Source organism: Oryzias melastigma, linkage group LG9 (assembly GCF_002922805.2).
Source record: "Oryzias melastigma strain HK-1 linkage group LG9, ASM292280v2, whole genome shotgun sequence".
Lineage (NCBI taxonomy): Eukaryota > Metazoa > Chordata > Actinopteri > Beloniformes > Adrianichthyidae > Oryzias > Oryzias melastigma.
Genome location: NC_050520.1, coordinates 4,140,861 through 4,154,974, shown reverse-complemented (window position 1 = coordinate 4,154,974; position 14,114 = coordinate 4,140,861). Strand labels below are relative to the sequence as shown.

The window sequence follows — 14,114 nt, the reverse complement described above, 5'->3', positions numbered from 1 at the left end:
GACGCGAACCGGAGCCGGGTTAGGGTGCAGGAGCTCTCCAGGTCCTAGCGCCGGGCTGGTTCTAGCTAGCAGCTCGGTGGTTGGAGGCCCGCCCGTGATCGAGTGAGAGCAGCCGGTGAGAGGACGATGAGGGACGCCCGCGCGCGGTATGAAAAGGCACGTATGAGAAAATCCCATTGACTGTAAAAATAATGGACTTACCGAGATATGAGGTCCTCCCATTATATACAGTCTATGGAAAGTCCGCGATTAATGTGTCAAAAAAATTGTCGGCGTCAAGCGCACGTCAGATTAATGCGTTTTTAACGCGACAAATCTGACAGCCCTAATAAATATATTACCTCTTGTGCTCACAGCTGATGACTCACACAACTATTAAATATTAAGATTGTCAAAAGGAGTTCAAGAGATTAAAAAAGTCAAATATGAGCATATTTAGTCCTGCTTTTATTCTGTTCCGGTATGATAGCTCAAAACGCATCTCCAGAAACATAATTGAGAGTTTGAAGGTCCAATCAGAAGACTTAAGGACGTGATTGAAAGAAGGGTGACAGATGGCGAGCGAGCGACCACACTCCTCCAAAAGTTGGAGCAGTGTCACTTTCCAGCTCCGCCCTGTCCCCACCGGCGGCTGTTAGGACACGCAAGCTGCCCTCCCTCACAAAGAGACGCACACAGAGCCAGGGGGATTTGAGCAGGAGAAAAGATTCCCTGAAAGATTCCTGAAAGTTGAGCTTTTAAAAGCTTGGAAGCCGGTCCCTTGTTCTAAAGCTAAATGGGCCGCCTTTATGCTATCTGTGGCCCCGGCCTATATGGCCTGAATGCTTCAAGTGGCCGACAAAGGCGGACATGTTTCTGAAAACTGATATGTTCATAGCAGTGCTGCATAAAGGACAGTGTGAGGAGGCTTTGTGTGCAGCCACATGAGTTGCTGTCAGGTTTGTTAAAATAATGCATCAAACGGTTGCGTCCTCTTCTGTTCCTGGTCGGGGAATTAGAGACAGTCAAAGTTCAATTGTGACTTTCATCTTTTTTTAGGCCAAATATGAACATTTGTTTGCAATGAATCTAAAGTTCAAATTTAAACTTATCAACTTTCTGAGGAGGCTTTTGTGTTTTTATACCAGACAGCAGTGGATGCAGTTTATTCTTCCAGTTTGTTTTCACTGAACGTATCGGAGGACACCTTTGAGGACACAACAGCTTTAGGCTGGATTTACTACAGTTAATTCAACCAGAACATTTTAGGAGTGGCCAAAAGTCTGATGAAAAACACCAATCAGTGTCTAAGCCAATTACCAGCTACCATCTGAGGTCCAATAATCTCTTTACACTTTCTGCTCCCAAGGTGTGTCTTTGGTCAGAACTACCTTTATTTTGCTGGAACTCTCCAAACCTCCCTTAGACTAACTCTTCCCCCATCAGTCCGATTGTTTAAGCAGAAACTCCAACAGTTCCAGGTCGACTGCTGTACTTGTTAACAATCCGACTCCTCCTGGCTTGTTGTTTGTGTCGGCTGTTTTATTGTCTCTGTCACTATTGTTTGATATTGTGTGTTTGTCATGGATTAATGTGTTTTGTTCTTTTAGTCTGTTTTTGTCTTCCTGGTTTTACTCCTGTTGGACCTTCTTTCCAGATTATGATTGTAATGAGAATTTGTTCTCTTTCATTTCTTTTCTTTAACTTTTATTTATCCAGAGTGGGTCCCATTCTGATTTAAGGGAGCCCTGGGCAAGAATCAGTACGACAAAACAATACAACAAATGTTAGACAACTACAACACACTTTATAATAAGATTCCTTAACTAGCTTTATTAACACATTCATAAACATTATGAATGTGTTTATAGGTTATTAGTAAGACATTTATTAGCACAATAAGCCAGATAAGGTTTTTTAAGATACTTAGTAAGATTCATTACCTTATAAAGTGAGATGATTTTGTCTACAAAGTGCATATTAATAACCTGCTTACAAGCTAAAACAATATATTAACTATCTTTGTCAACATTATATTGAGGGTTTTGCAGCACATCATCTAAAGTGTTATCGAATGTCATAGGAATTAATTAGCTGAAACATGTACAACATGTTCTCAACTGATTCCCTTGGTTAAATAAAGGTGAATATAAAAAAACAATCAATCAAGAAACCAACAGTTCATCCAAACAACAATTCAACAAACCAAATAACAAATCACCCAATAAAAAAAAACAACAAATGAACAAACCAACCAACCAACTAACAATCAATCCATCAATCAACCAATCAATCAATCAATCAATCAATCAGTCAGTCAGTCAGTCAGTCAATCAACAAATCTATTAATCAATCAACCAATCAACCAACCCATTAATCCAATCAGCCAATAAACCAATCAATTAAACAACCAACCAAGTAACCAATAAACCAACCCATAAAACAGTCAAAACCTTTTACATTGGCTTGATATTGGATCATTGGTACGAACAGTAAAATCTAAAACAAAGTGTTGCATCTCTGCGTATTGATAATATTGTTAGGGGAGCATGTGCTTTGATTTATTGCTGTTCTAAGTTCATTTTAAGTTTACATCATGGTGATATAAAATAGTTTCACTTTAAGCTGCAGAAGAAAATAATTCCAGTTCGATTCTCCTCCTCTTCTCTCTGTGAATGGAGGCAGTAAAAGGAAAGAGACACGTTTTTAGTTCAGTTAAATGTATCTCCAGTTTTCTGCTTTAGTTGGACACATGTCCTCTACTTGTATCTATTGCTATGCAGTAGAAGCATCTTGTGCCTTCCTTCTGTATCTTTACTCTACTGAATGTTGTGTTCAGGGACCATGTGCAACATTGATATCGATGAGTGTGCTGTAAACCCCTGCCGGAACGGCGGCACCTGTATCGACGGCATCAACTCTTTCACCTGCAAGTGTCCGGACGGCTACCAGGATCCCACCTGCTTCTCCCAGGTCAACGAGTGTCTCAGCAACCCCTGCATCCACGGTCACTGCGAGGACAAGATCAACGGGTGAGAAAAAAGCTCAACAAACACCAGAAACAAAACCAACCGGGATCAGACGGACTTTATCCCTCTCTTCCTGTCAGCTATGAATGTTTGTGCGACTCTGGCTGGAGCGGTAAGAACTGTGACATCAACAACAACGAGTGTGAATCCAACCCATGTATGAACGGAGGTACCTGCAAGGACATGACCAGCGGCTACGTCTGCACCTGTCGCATGGGCTTCACCGGTCAGTACCTGTCTGTCTGTGTCTGTGTTGTGTGTAGAGCTGCTACAAACGATTATTTTAATAGTCAACTAATCACAGATTATTTTTTCTGATTAGTCGACTAATCGGGTCATGCGCAAACACATCTTAACCATCATTAGCTTTAAAACTAAAAACTATATATATATATATATAGCATTACCTCCAATAATGCTGGTGTGAATGCTGTAAGCTGAATTTTGCAGCTGAAGATGTTAGTGCTGATAGCTGAAAATGCTGAAATTGATAGTTAAAAACGCTGAAGCTAATAGCTGAAAACGCTAAAGCTGATAGCCAGCTAAAATATTAGTTAAATGCCAAATTAGCCTAAAAAACTGAAAAACCCTAAGTTAGCCAAAACAGCTAGAATGCAGCCGAAATATTAGCTAAACTCCACCATAGCCTAAAAAACCTTAATAAATACCAAAATAGTCCATAAAGCTGGCAGAATGCCATTATAACGTTCAACTTTACTACACTCTGACTCCACATAACATGAAGTAAGGACTAATTGACTATTAAATTAGTCGTTGACTATTTTAATAGTCGATTAGTCGACTAATCGGGGCAGCTCTGTTTGTGTGTAACTCTTTGTCTGCTTTCACTTCAGGACCAAACTGTCAGACAAACATCAACGAATGCGCCTCCAACCCCTGCCTCAACCAGGGAACGTGCATCGATGATGTTGCAGGGTACAAGTGTAACTGTGTCCTGCCTTACACGGGTACGAAAATATTATTCCACCTCTGTACTGTACGCTGGCATTCTGGAATGTTCTTGCTTGGGGGTCATTTTCCACATACTGGACTTTTAAAGGAACTGGCAAAGAGGAAAACTGTGCCGCTGATGAAACAACTGTCGAGTAAAGTTCAGCTGCAAGACTTCCTCAGATTCCATCTGAAGCATCCCAGACATGAGCTGGAAAATGATTTCATGTCATCACAATATTATTTCAACAAGCAGGCAGTGATTGATGGGCTGACGGCAGATTTTCTTGAATTTTTTCTTGCAAAAAAAAAACAAAACACCCGGACTTTAAATAACAAAAAGCTTCTTGCTGGTTGGGGTGGGAACGGGGCGCTTGACACATTTCCTGTTTGCCTGCTTCCTGTCTCACAGAACAGCAAATGGCTTCACAATGGCCGGAAACTGGAGCCGGCTTCCTGTCAGATCTGTGTGCTGTGGAAACAGATAGACACGTCTCTGCAGGCCTCCAGCACTGACAGAGCCTGGCTTCTATCTTCTGATAACCCTGATTGAAAGATGATTCTGTGTCCATTTGGTTTGGCTTTTCTCCAAGTTTGTGACTCCTCTATGATACAACGCCGTTTGATTTCACGTATTGCAGGAGAACACTGTGAAACACTGATGGCGCCCTGTAACTCCAAACCCTGTAAACATGGAGGAGTGTGTCGTGAGTCGGACGACTACCTGAGCTTCTCCTGTGCCTGTCCTGAAGGGTGGCAAGGTGAGCTGCATACCTGTGGGGGCTTTTAAGTTGGTAGCAGAAGTCATAAAGTTTGGGTGTGTTTTCAATCCATTAAATCTTTTTAAAATACTTAACTCCCAAAATCCCACTCTAGCCATTGTCCTAAAATACAGTTAGTTTTAGCTGATGAGTCCTGAAAATAAAAAATACTAAACTGGCACTTTCAGATCTCTTTTTTTAATATTATGTATGTATACACATTTAACAACCTGCCATGTATGTTTTAAGTTAAATATAACAGGATAGTCTTTATTTATTTATTTATTTTTTTTTAAGTCTACCACATTTCATTGTGATTTCAGAACACAATTTTTTTTATTTACCTCTAATGGTCATTTTTTAAATTCAGACATAAAAGTTTTAAATCTTTCAAGCTATTTTCTTTATAGATAATCTACTTACAAAGCAAATTTATGGCTGTTTAAAACGCTACAGGCTTCAAAAGCAGTGATATGTTCAAGAAACTAAATCCAACATTCTTCTTTGGCTTCTGCTCATTTTATTGCTAAACAGAAACAGTTTTCCTGTGAAAACAAAGACTACTGGTCATAAATACAATCATGATAACTGTAATCATTAGACACTTCCATCCATTCATATATTGATCCAAGTATCCACCCATTTACCATTCATCCCTTCATAAATCCCTCCATCTGTTTTTCCATCATCCATGTGACCATTTATCTATCCATTCATCTGTCAAATACTCTACCCATCATCCTTCTATCTTTCCAGAACTAATAAACAAATCTGTAGATGACACTTTTCACAGAGGGACTCAAAGTTCTTCACAAAGTTAGAATGACAAAACCAAAGAACTAACACACTGTAGCAGGTAAACACAATTAAAATGTTCCAACAATGGAAGTAGATCACAAATAAACAGTAGCTAAAAGAAGAAAAATATCAGCTTTTCTAAAGAAAAACATCTTTTTTAAGGTTTTTATCTGTGGACCTCAATGAGAACTTTGGAGGAAAATGATTTACTTAGAACTTTTCCATTCATCCCAAACATTTGTGTCTTTGATGTCTATTCAAAACTTGCCGTTTCTGCAGCACAAACGTGTTTTTAGCCGTATTTTCTTGGGTGTAGAAAATGTTGTACATTTCTGAAACTGTAAAAAGAAATAACGAAACACAAGAACTTACATCCTCCAGCATGTCTCTATTTTTGCAAAGATTTGTTTTTGCACCAGACGTTTGATCGACGTTTGGAGCTGAAAACACATTTTCACTAGTTAAATGTTTCGGTTGCTGGTTATGGAAAATACATGCATCAGTGTTCCTGTTGCTTTGTCTTCTCATGACCCTGTTTAGGCCAAACATGTGAGGTGGACATCAAAGAGTGCGTGAAGAACCCGTGTCTGAATGGAGCCACCTGCCAGAACACTCTGGGCAGCTACCAGTGCAGCTGCAAACCCGGTTTCACTGGACGCAACTGTGAGGCCAACATTGATGACTGCAAGCCCAGTAAGTGTTTGTTATGATCATTTCAAACATGCAATCTAGTTTGTCTGGTTTTAATAAGATTAGAAATGAAGGGGAATGTTAGCCAACATGCTAACCAGAGAGCTGACAGTGAAGTCTTGACTTTCCCTCCCACAGACCCCTGCAACAACGGAGGCCGCTGTCAGGACGAGGTGAACAACTTCCTGTGCACCTGCTTGCTCGGGTTTCGGGGCACAACGTGCGAGGAGGACATTAACGAGTGTGAAAGCAACCCGTGCAAAAATGGAGCTAATTGCACAGATTGCGTCAACAGCTACACCTGCACCTGCCCGGCCGGCTTTAGTGGGATCAACTGTGAAAATAACACCCCTGACTGCACAGAGAGGTAAGAGTCGGAGGAGAGGAGATGTGAGTGGAAGGTAGAGCAGAGGAGGACCAGCCAATGCAGTCCTTTTCTGACACTTTTAGTTTGGTTTTCTTGCACACTGCTGCCCCCTGTGGTTAGATTATCCACAGCAGCTGACAACGAAAACCTCAGTGTCTCATTTAATCCACTAAGCCTCAAAATGTTCGCCTGGACTTTTCTGCTAACTATAAAAGGGTCAGAGAATGTCCTACAAATGTGTGTTTTTGCCCCTTTTTCCAGAAGACATTGAATTTTCAATCTCTATCATCATTTTACAATTTATCATAATTTATAATGGTGTTGTAACCATTTAAAGTGTAAAAAAACACAAAATCGAGATGTTATTTTTAGAGTTTTTGGGAGAAAAGCTGTGCAAATGTACATAGACAACAGGTTTTGTTTGTTAAAAGTTTACATTTGTCCAGTATAAAGCTATTTACAACAACATTTTTGTATCTTTATCTCTAAATGTGCATAAAATGTCAAATATCTTCAGGCGTTTTTGGTCACACAGATTAGTTCTGTCCTCTTTGGCTCCTCAAAGGTCTTGGTGATGCTGCCAGTGACAGACACAAGCTTCACTCTTCTAGGGAGTTCTCTTGATGCAGATTCTTCAGCATCAGTGGGAAATGATTTCACCTCCTGATGGTTTCCTGTGTTTACAGATGATTGGACGCCTGGGAAGCGTCTGGGGTTGAACCTCAGTTTCAGTCAACTTGAAAATTCTGCTCCACAAACGTTACCTTTACTCGCCAAAAATAACTCCCTCCATTGCTCTCAAAATCTTCTCTGAACCTCTTGAGTTTTTATTTCCCAGGATGGTCGTCTTTCAGACACTTTTCTTGTTTGTGTCGCTGTTATAAAAACTCTTTTCAGCCACTCTGCTCTCTGCATCTCTCCACCACTCCATCTGTCTTACCGGTAAACGAAGGGGCTCCTCGTGGGCCTCTGGGTGAGATTACCATAATGACAGAATAAAGACAATGAAGCGCAATGTCTCAGCTTTCAGAAACTGTTGGAATGTTTCAAATAGAGCAAACCGTTCAGGATTTACGGTAATTTAAAGACACGTTCTGTGTTAAAGGGTTAATTTTCTCTGAGTTGGTTTACGGTCCTTACATAAAGGAGAAATCTGAGTTATTTACTCAAAACTGTTGTTTGTGAAATCTGTGTGAGTAAACAAGTGAATTTCTCTGCAGCTGCTTATGATTTATTACTGTTTCATTTTTTTAACGCCACCATGTTTGCTTTAAACTGTTGTGTCTTTTTTTGCAGCTCGTGCTTTAACGGCGGCACCTGTGTGGACGGCATCAACGCCTTCACCTGCCTGTGCCCGCCGGGCTTCACCGGGAACTACTGCCAGCACGACATCAACGAGTGCGACTCCAAACCCTGCATGAACGGCGGCACCTGCCAGGACAGCTACGGCACCTACAAATGCAGCTGTCCGCATGGCTACACGGGGCTCAACTGTCAGGTCCGAGGAGATGCAGACCGGACTCCTTTCATTCTAAACATTGTACTGAACTCTTTTGATGTGTGTTTTTCAGAACTTGGTGAACTGGTGCGACTCCTCGCCCTGTAAAAATGGAGGCTCCTGCTGGCAGAGAGTCACCGCCTACAGCTGCGAGTGTGAAACTGGCTGGACGGGCCTTTATTGTGACGTGCCAAGTGTTTCCTGTGAAGTGGCGGCCAAACAAAGAGGTAAGGCAGCAGCTTTAGACATGTGAAAATGATAGAAACAAAGAAATTCACCCTAAATCTTTCCACCCCATCCTCCCTGTTAGGAGTTGACATTTCCCAGCTGTGTCAGAACTCCGGCCAGTGTCTGGACGCCGGAAACGTTCACTACTGTCACTGCCAGGCTGGATACACGGGCAGCTACTGTGAGGAGCAGGTGGATGAATGTACGCCCAACCCCTGCCAGAACGGCGCCACCTGCACAGACTTTCTGGGTGGATACAGCTGCAAGGTGAAACACTGGAAACAAAATGTCAGAGTAACACGTTCTCATAGTATCTGTTTGGCTTTTTGCTGGTGATGCTGAATTATCCACTAAAGTGGTAAATAAAGGATAGCAAGCAACCTGACCCTCGCCGTGGGGTGGGGCGTCACGTGGAGATCTCCAACGCTCTCTGCATTAGCTCTGTTGCTCTCAGTGTCACAGGGTTAGCTTACACTTAAATCAAAGATGGGCGGGGCTTTTATCCTGGAGCTGCAGAGCACGATGACGTGAAACTTCTGGGACTTGCACCAATTGACCAATCACAAAATACAACCATAATACCCCATTTCAACCTGTAGAGGGCAGCACACAGACAACTTTAGAACATCATTTCAGGAATTGAATAAGTTTATTTTAAATTGTCAAAAATGTGTCAACAACTGTCGGACAGCATTTTTGAAGCCCATTTATACGTAGAGGTCAACAGCTAAAAATAAGTTGATTTAGGGTTTGGTTACTCTTTAATGATGTAATCTGGCTCCATCATGGCGGCGTCTGTATCATGTAAAAATGGAATTGGCTTCATTTAGTTGGAGCCACTGTTAATGTTCAGCCATTTTTATTTTTTTATTTCACCTTAGGATTTTTGGAGACATGTATCACCTGTCCACGGACAACAGATTAAAATTTTGGCAAACTGCTGCCTTTGCACAGATGCTTTTTGATTTGCAATGTCCCTGTGGTTTCTGCAGACCAATGCATGCTTTGGTCTGATTCTGCTTAGTCTGCAGAAAAAGTGAAGATTTTTTTCCACATTTTTCCTTCTGGTTGAGTTTCTTTCTCCTAATGAAGTGTCTTGCTATAAATAGAACGTGAACTGTTGGGTTATACTAATCTCCCATCAGCCTTTGCAGCCAAAATACAGTCAGATAAACAACAAAATATCTTTCTTTCATGTCAGACATTGATCAAGCTCTCCCCTTTTTTGTCCTGCTGTCTTCCTCTTCTTTCTTCCTCCTCTTCCTCCTCACTTGTTCCCCTCAGTGCCTGCCTGGCTTCTTGGGGACCAACTGCTCGGTGGAGATCAATGAATGTTTCTCTCAGCCGTGCCAGAACGGGGGCACCTGCATTGACCTGATCGATACTTACAAATGCTCCTGTCCCAGAGGAACCCAAGGTCAGCAGACCCCCCGCACACACACCCTCCGCCCCGCCGATCCGGCTTCGCCTCTGCTTCTCCACGCTTCATTAATTAGGGCTTAACTGCACCCACAGCACAAAAACTCCTCCTTCTAGTTTGCCTCCAACTCTTCCTTTACTTGTCAAATAGCTATTGATTTCCCTCAGACATGAAGGAGGCCATTTGTTGTAGGTCACCTGAACCCAGAGCAGCTCTGCAGGCTGCTTCATGAAAAGTGAAGTTTGAACACAGGTGACACAGCAGCAGCAGCACACCTGTCCCGCGGCAGAGGTAACACAGCCTGTCTCCTCAGGTGAGCACTGCGAGGTCAACTTTGACGACTGCAGCCCGTTCACCGACCCCTTCACCAAGGAGCCCAAGTGCTTCAACCAGGGCAAGTGTGTGGACAGAGTGGGGGGGTACCACTGCATCTGTCCCTCGGGGTATGTGGGGGAGCGCTGTGAGGGAGACGTCAACGAATGTCTGTCTAACCCCTGCGACCCCCGCGGCACGCACAGCTGCATCCAGCTCACCAACAACTACCGCTGCGAGTGTCGCACCGGATACACAGGTACGCCGCACGCCGGCGGTGGCGTTTACGGGTGCTTTGGTTAGATGTTTGAACTATATTCATGAAAAGTTCAGTAATTAGTTTAGGCTGCACTAAATGAAGGTATTCTTGATACATTTTCTGAAGTGATCCAGAAAAATGCTTAGTTTACTGATGACATTTTGCTCCTTAAATAGGAATTTCTTTTGTTCAATATAAAATTGACCTTTTCCAAAACTATAAAATGTTTCATCTTTTTTCAACTCTGACATGCTAAAAGTTTTTTTTTTCTTATTAAAATCTCCCTGTTCAACTTTCGCACTCTTGGAAATTACCAAAACAAAGATTGTATATTAGTGAAGATGCTTCACACGCTTTAATATTTATCAGCACCCTCAGGCGTCCTGCTGAGCAGCTGTGAGATCATCGTAATAAAATTAATTTAATTCAAAAACATGTTAATTAGTTTGTTGACAAATTATATTCTGGATGTTTTTTTTGTTAAATTACACCTAAAACATTCATTCTATGCTGTAAAAACAGTTGGCTAAATATTTTGGGGGTTTTCACAGCAAGAATGGAATGATGGAATTTTCTCTTTTTGCATGATTTTATGTTTAGTTTGTAAATACACCATGGAAAAATAACCAAATAAAGGTGGTGTCACCTAGGAGTGGTTGGGCTGATGAAAATAATACCAAATAAACAAGCAGATAGTCTTTCAAATTCAAAATACAGAGGTAAATTCAAAAGTAGAAAAAAACTGATTTTTAGGCCCTCAAAGGGTTAAAGATTTACATTCTAAATGTACAGTTTTGTGTGTGATTTCATATTGGGATTATTTTCAGATAATAAGTGGCTAACAAATACTTTAAAACAAAAAAAAGGTTTTCAATTAATTTAGGGTTAAAAAAATCTAGGTAAAAAAATTATTAGTTTTTTTTTATCAATTCTCTGCCCTAATATATATTATTCTCAGTTGACAACTTATACAGTTTTTTAGGTCTAAAATGCTATGTTTATATGCTAATAACTGAAAAATTACACAGTAAAAATACACCACTGAGTGTCTGATCAATTATAAAATCCAGTGCCCTGGAAATCTCCCAGAAGTCTCTTCAAAATAAACAGTGTACATTTACAGACCACAATGCATTGCATTTGAAGGATTTGTCATTTGATAAAAATGTATTTATATTTTTCATAAATCCGCCAAGTTTTCATCGTTCTTCATAAAACGTTCATATTAATTTGGTTTTTACTTTGGCAAATGGGTGATGTCATATTTGGTGTTTTAAAAAAAGTAAATACATTAACTTAAAATCCATAGCACTGGATAGTCACACTCTATGCAATGTTTTAGGGGTTATGGAGTAAATTCAGACATAAATGTTGAAAAAAAAAAAGAAGAAGAAAAAAACTGTCTTTTTCTTAAGAAAAAGAAAAGAAGTTGTTAAGAATATCAACTAAAACTTTTACTTCAATTTTTTTCTTACCAGTAAGTTTTATTTTGACTATTATTTTACTGAAGTACACCTTTTAAGAGTCTTTAGCAATAAAATCTCCTCTATGGGGCCTCAGATCAGAAAAATCTGAGTTTATTATTTGGTATGAAAAGTGAAACTGTTTTGATTGTGATCTTGTGTGAGTGCAGGTCAGCGGTGCGACAAGGTGTTTGATGGCTGTAAGAGTCGACCCTGTCGTAACGGAGGGACGTGTGCGGTGGCCAGCAACACGCCACACGGCTTCATCTGCAAATGTCCTCCTGTGAGTTCACGCGGTGAACTGTTCACTCAGGTCTCTTACAGAAATATTGGTATTCAGGCAGCGTTTCTATCATTGTTTTACTTTATTTTGAAGGGCTTCACCGGCTCCACCTGTGAGTACGACTCCCAGACCTGCGGTAGCCTCCACTGCCGCAACGGAGGGACCTGCATTTCTGGACACAAGAGTCCCAAGTGTCTGTGCCCGCCGTCCTTCACCGGACCGGACTGCCAGCACCCCACCGACAGCCCCTGCAACTCCAACCCGTGCTACAACGGCGGCACGTGCCAACACACGGCCGAGGCGCCATACTTCCACTGCGTCTGTCCGTCCAAGTTCAACGGCCTTCTCTGCCACATCCTGGACAACGGCTTCCAGGGGGGGGTCGGCAGCAGCGTGCCCACGCTGCCCGAGGTGACGGTTTCCTGCGGCATCCCGCAGTGCGAGGCGTACAAGCACAACAAGTACTGCAACACCATCTGCAACAACCACGAGTGCGGCTGGGACAACGGCGACTGCTCGCTCAACTTTGACGACCCCTGGAAGAACTGCTCCGCCTCGCTGCAGTGCTGGCGCTACTTCAACGACGGGAAATGTGATTCGCAGTGCGACAACGCCGGCTGCCTCTACGACGGCTTCGACTGCCAGAACCTGGAAGGGCAGTGCAAGTAAGAGGTCTTTCTTTAAGAGACATTTATGCTACAGCAAGGCCTGCATTAAAGGCCTGTTTTCTTCCCCTGCAGCCCTCTGTACGACCAGTACTGCAGGGACCACTACGCCGACAACCACTGCGACCAGGGCTGCAACAACGCCGAGTGTGAGTGGGACGGCCTGGACTGTGCCAAGAACCTCCCCGAGAAGCTGGCCGTCGGCCGCCTGGTCCTGGTGGTCCACATCAGTCCGGATCACCTCCTGAACAAATCCTCCACCTTCCTGCGGGAGCTGAGCCGTGTCCTCCGCACCAACGTGCTGTTCCGGAAGGATTCCAACGGCGAAATCATGGTCTATCCGTACTACGGCGACGAGCACGAGCTGAAGAAGTACAACGTCAAGCGCTCGGTGGACTCCTGGTCGGAGGTTCCTGCCAAGGTGCTGAACGTGATGAAGAGGAGTCTGTATGGAGCTGTGGGGAGCAGCAGGAGAGCCAAGAGGGAGCTGGACCATCTCCAGATCAAAGGGTGAGCAGAGAAAACCAAAGACGTTCATCTAAAGGAGGGGTCACCAAACGTACTCTCGTTAGGCCCAAATAACCGTTTTCTTCTCTGATGGGGGGCCGGGGTCGGTTTGCAGGCTAACAAAAAAACTGTGACAATCACAGCCTAAACGTAATACGGTTTTCCAGAAAGCCACACATAGCCAAATTTAAATTAATCTTCACAGAAAAAAATACTAAAATATTTAAAAACTAGATATATAGCATTACCTGCGATAATGCTAGTGTGAACGCTGTGAGCTGAATGTGGCTGCTGAAGATGCTGAAATTGATACCTAAAAAACACTAAAGCTAATAGTTGAAACGGATAGCTAGCTAAAATATCAGCAAGGTGCCAAATTAGCTTAAAAAAATGAAAATAAATTCTAAATTAGCCAAAACAGTTAGCATGAGGCTGAAATATTAGCTAAACTCCAACTTAGTCTAAAAAATTTAAAAAAAAAAGCCCAAATCAGCCAAAACATCTAGCATTCCTGCCAGCAAGGCTAATATGGTTCCATATGGTTTAAAAGTGGTCAGAAAATGTGGGCCCTGATTGGTTTGTCCACAGTTTCCGTGGTGGCCCCACCTGTGTGCCCCCATTGGCTTAAGTGGGCACAGAGTTGGTAGGAAACTGCGGACAAACCCACTCGGGGCCACATTTTATGACCACTTTTAAACTATATGGTGACCACTTGGATGTAGCTGAAATATTAGCTAAACTTCAAATTAGCCTAAAAAACTGAAAAAAAGCCTAAGTTAGCCAAAACATCTAGCATAAAGCAAAAATATTAGCTAAACCCCAAAAAGCTTAGAAATCCTTAGTAACATCTCGATTGGCCAGATTGAGGAAAAAAAAATGGATGCATTTCTGATAGTGTCTGGGG

The 14,114-nt window shown here is 42.2% G+C and overlaps 1 protein-coding gene across 1 annotated transcript in view; it reads left to right on the top strand.

Moving 5' to 3' along the window:
- The window catches only part of LOC112147959 (notch receptor 1), a gene marked incomplete in the record, with an annotated part of 61,349 nt that overhangs the window by 36,192 nt on the left and 11,043 nt on the right, over positions 1–14,114 (top strand). The window contains 14 exon segments of the mRNA XM_024274686.2: positions 2,819–3,011; positions 3,089–3,234; positions 3,863–3,976; positions 4,601–4,720; positions 6,059–6,211; positions 6,347–6,575; positions 7,872–8,073; positions 8,147–8,300; positions 8,384–8,568; positions 9,586–9,718; positions 10,035–10,292; positions 11,926–12,038; positions 12,132–12,703; positions 12,779–13,213. Coding sequence (XP_024130454.1) covers positions 2,819–3,011; positions 3,089–3,234; positions 3,863–3,976; positions 4,601–4,720; positions 6,059–6,211; positions 6,347–6,575; positions 7,872–8,073; positions 8,147–8,300; positions 8,384–8,568; positions 9,586–9,718; positions 10,035–10,292; positions 11,926–12,038; positions 12,132–12,703; positions 12,779–13,213 — 3,007 coding nt within the window.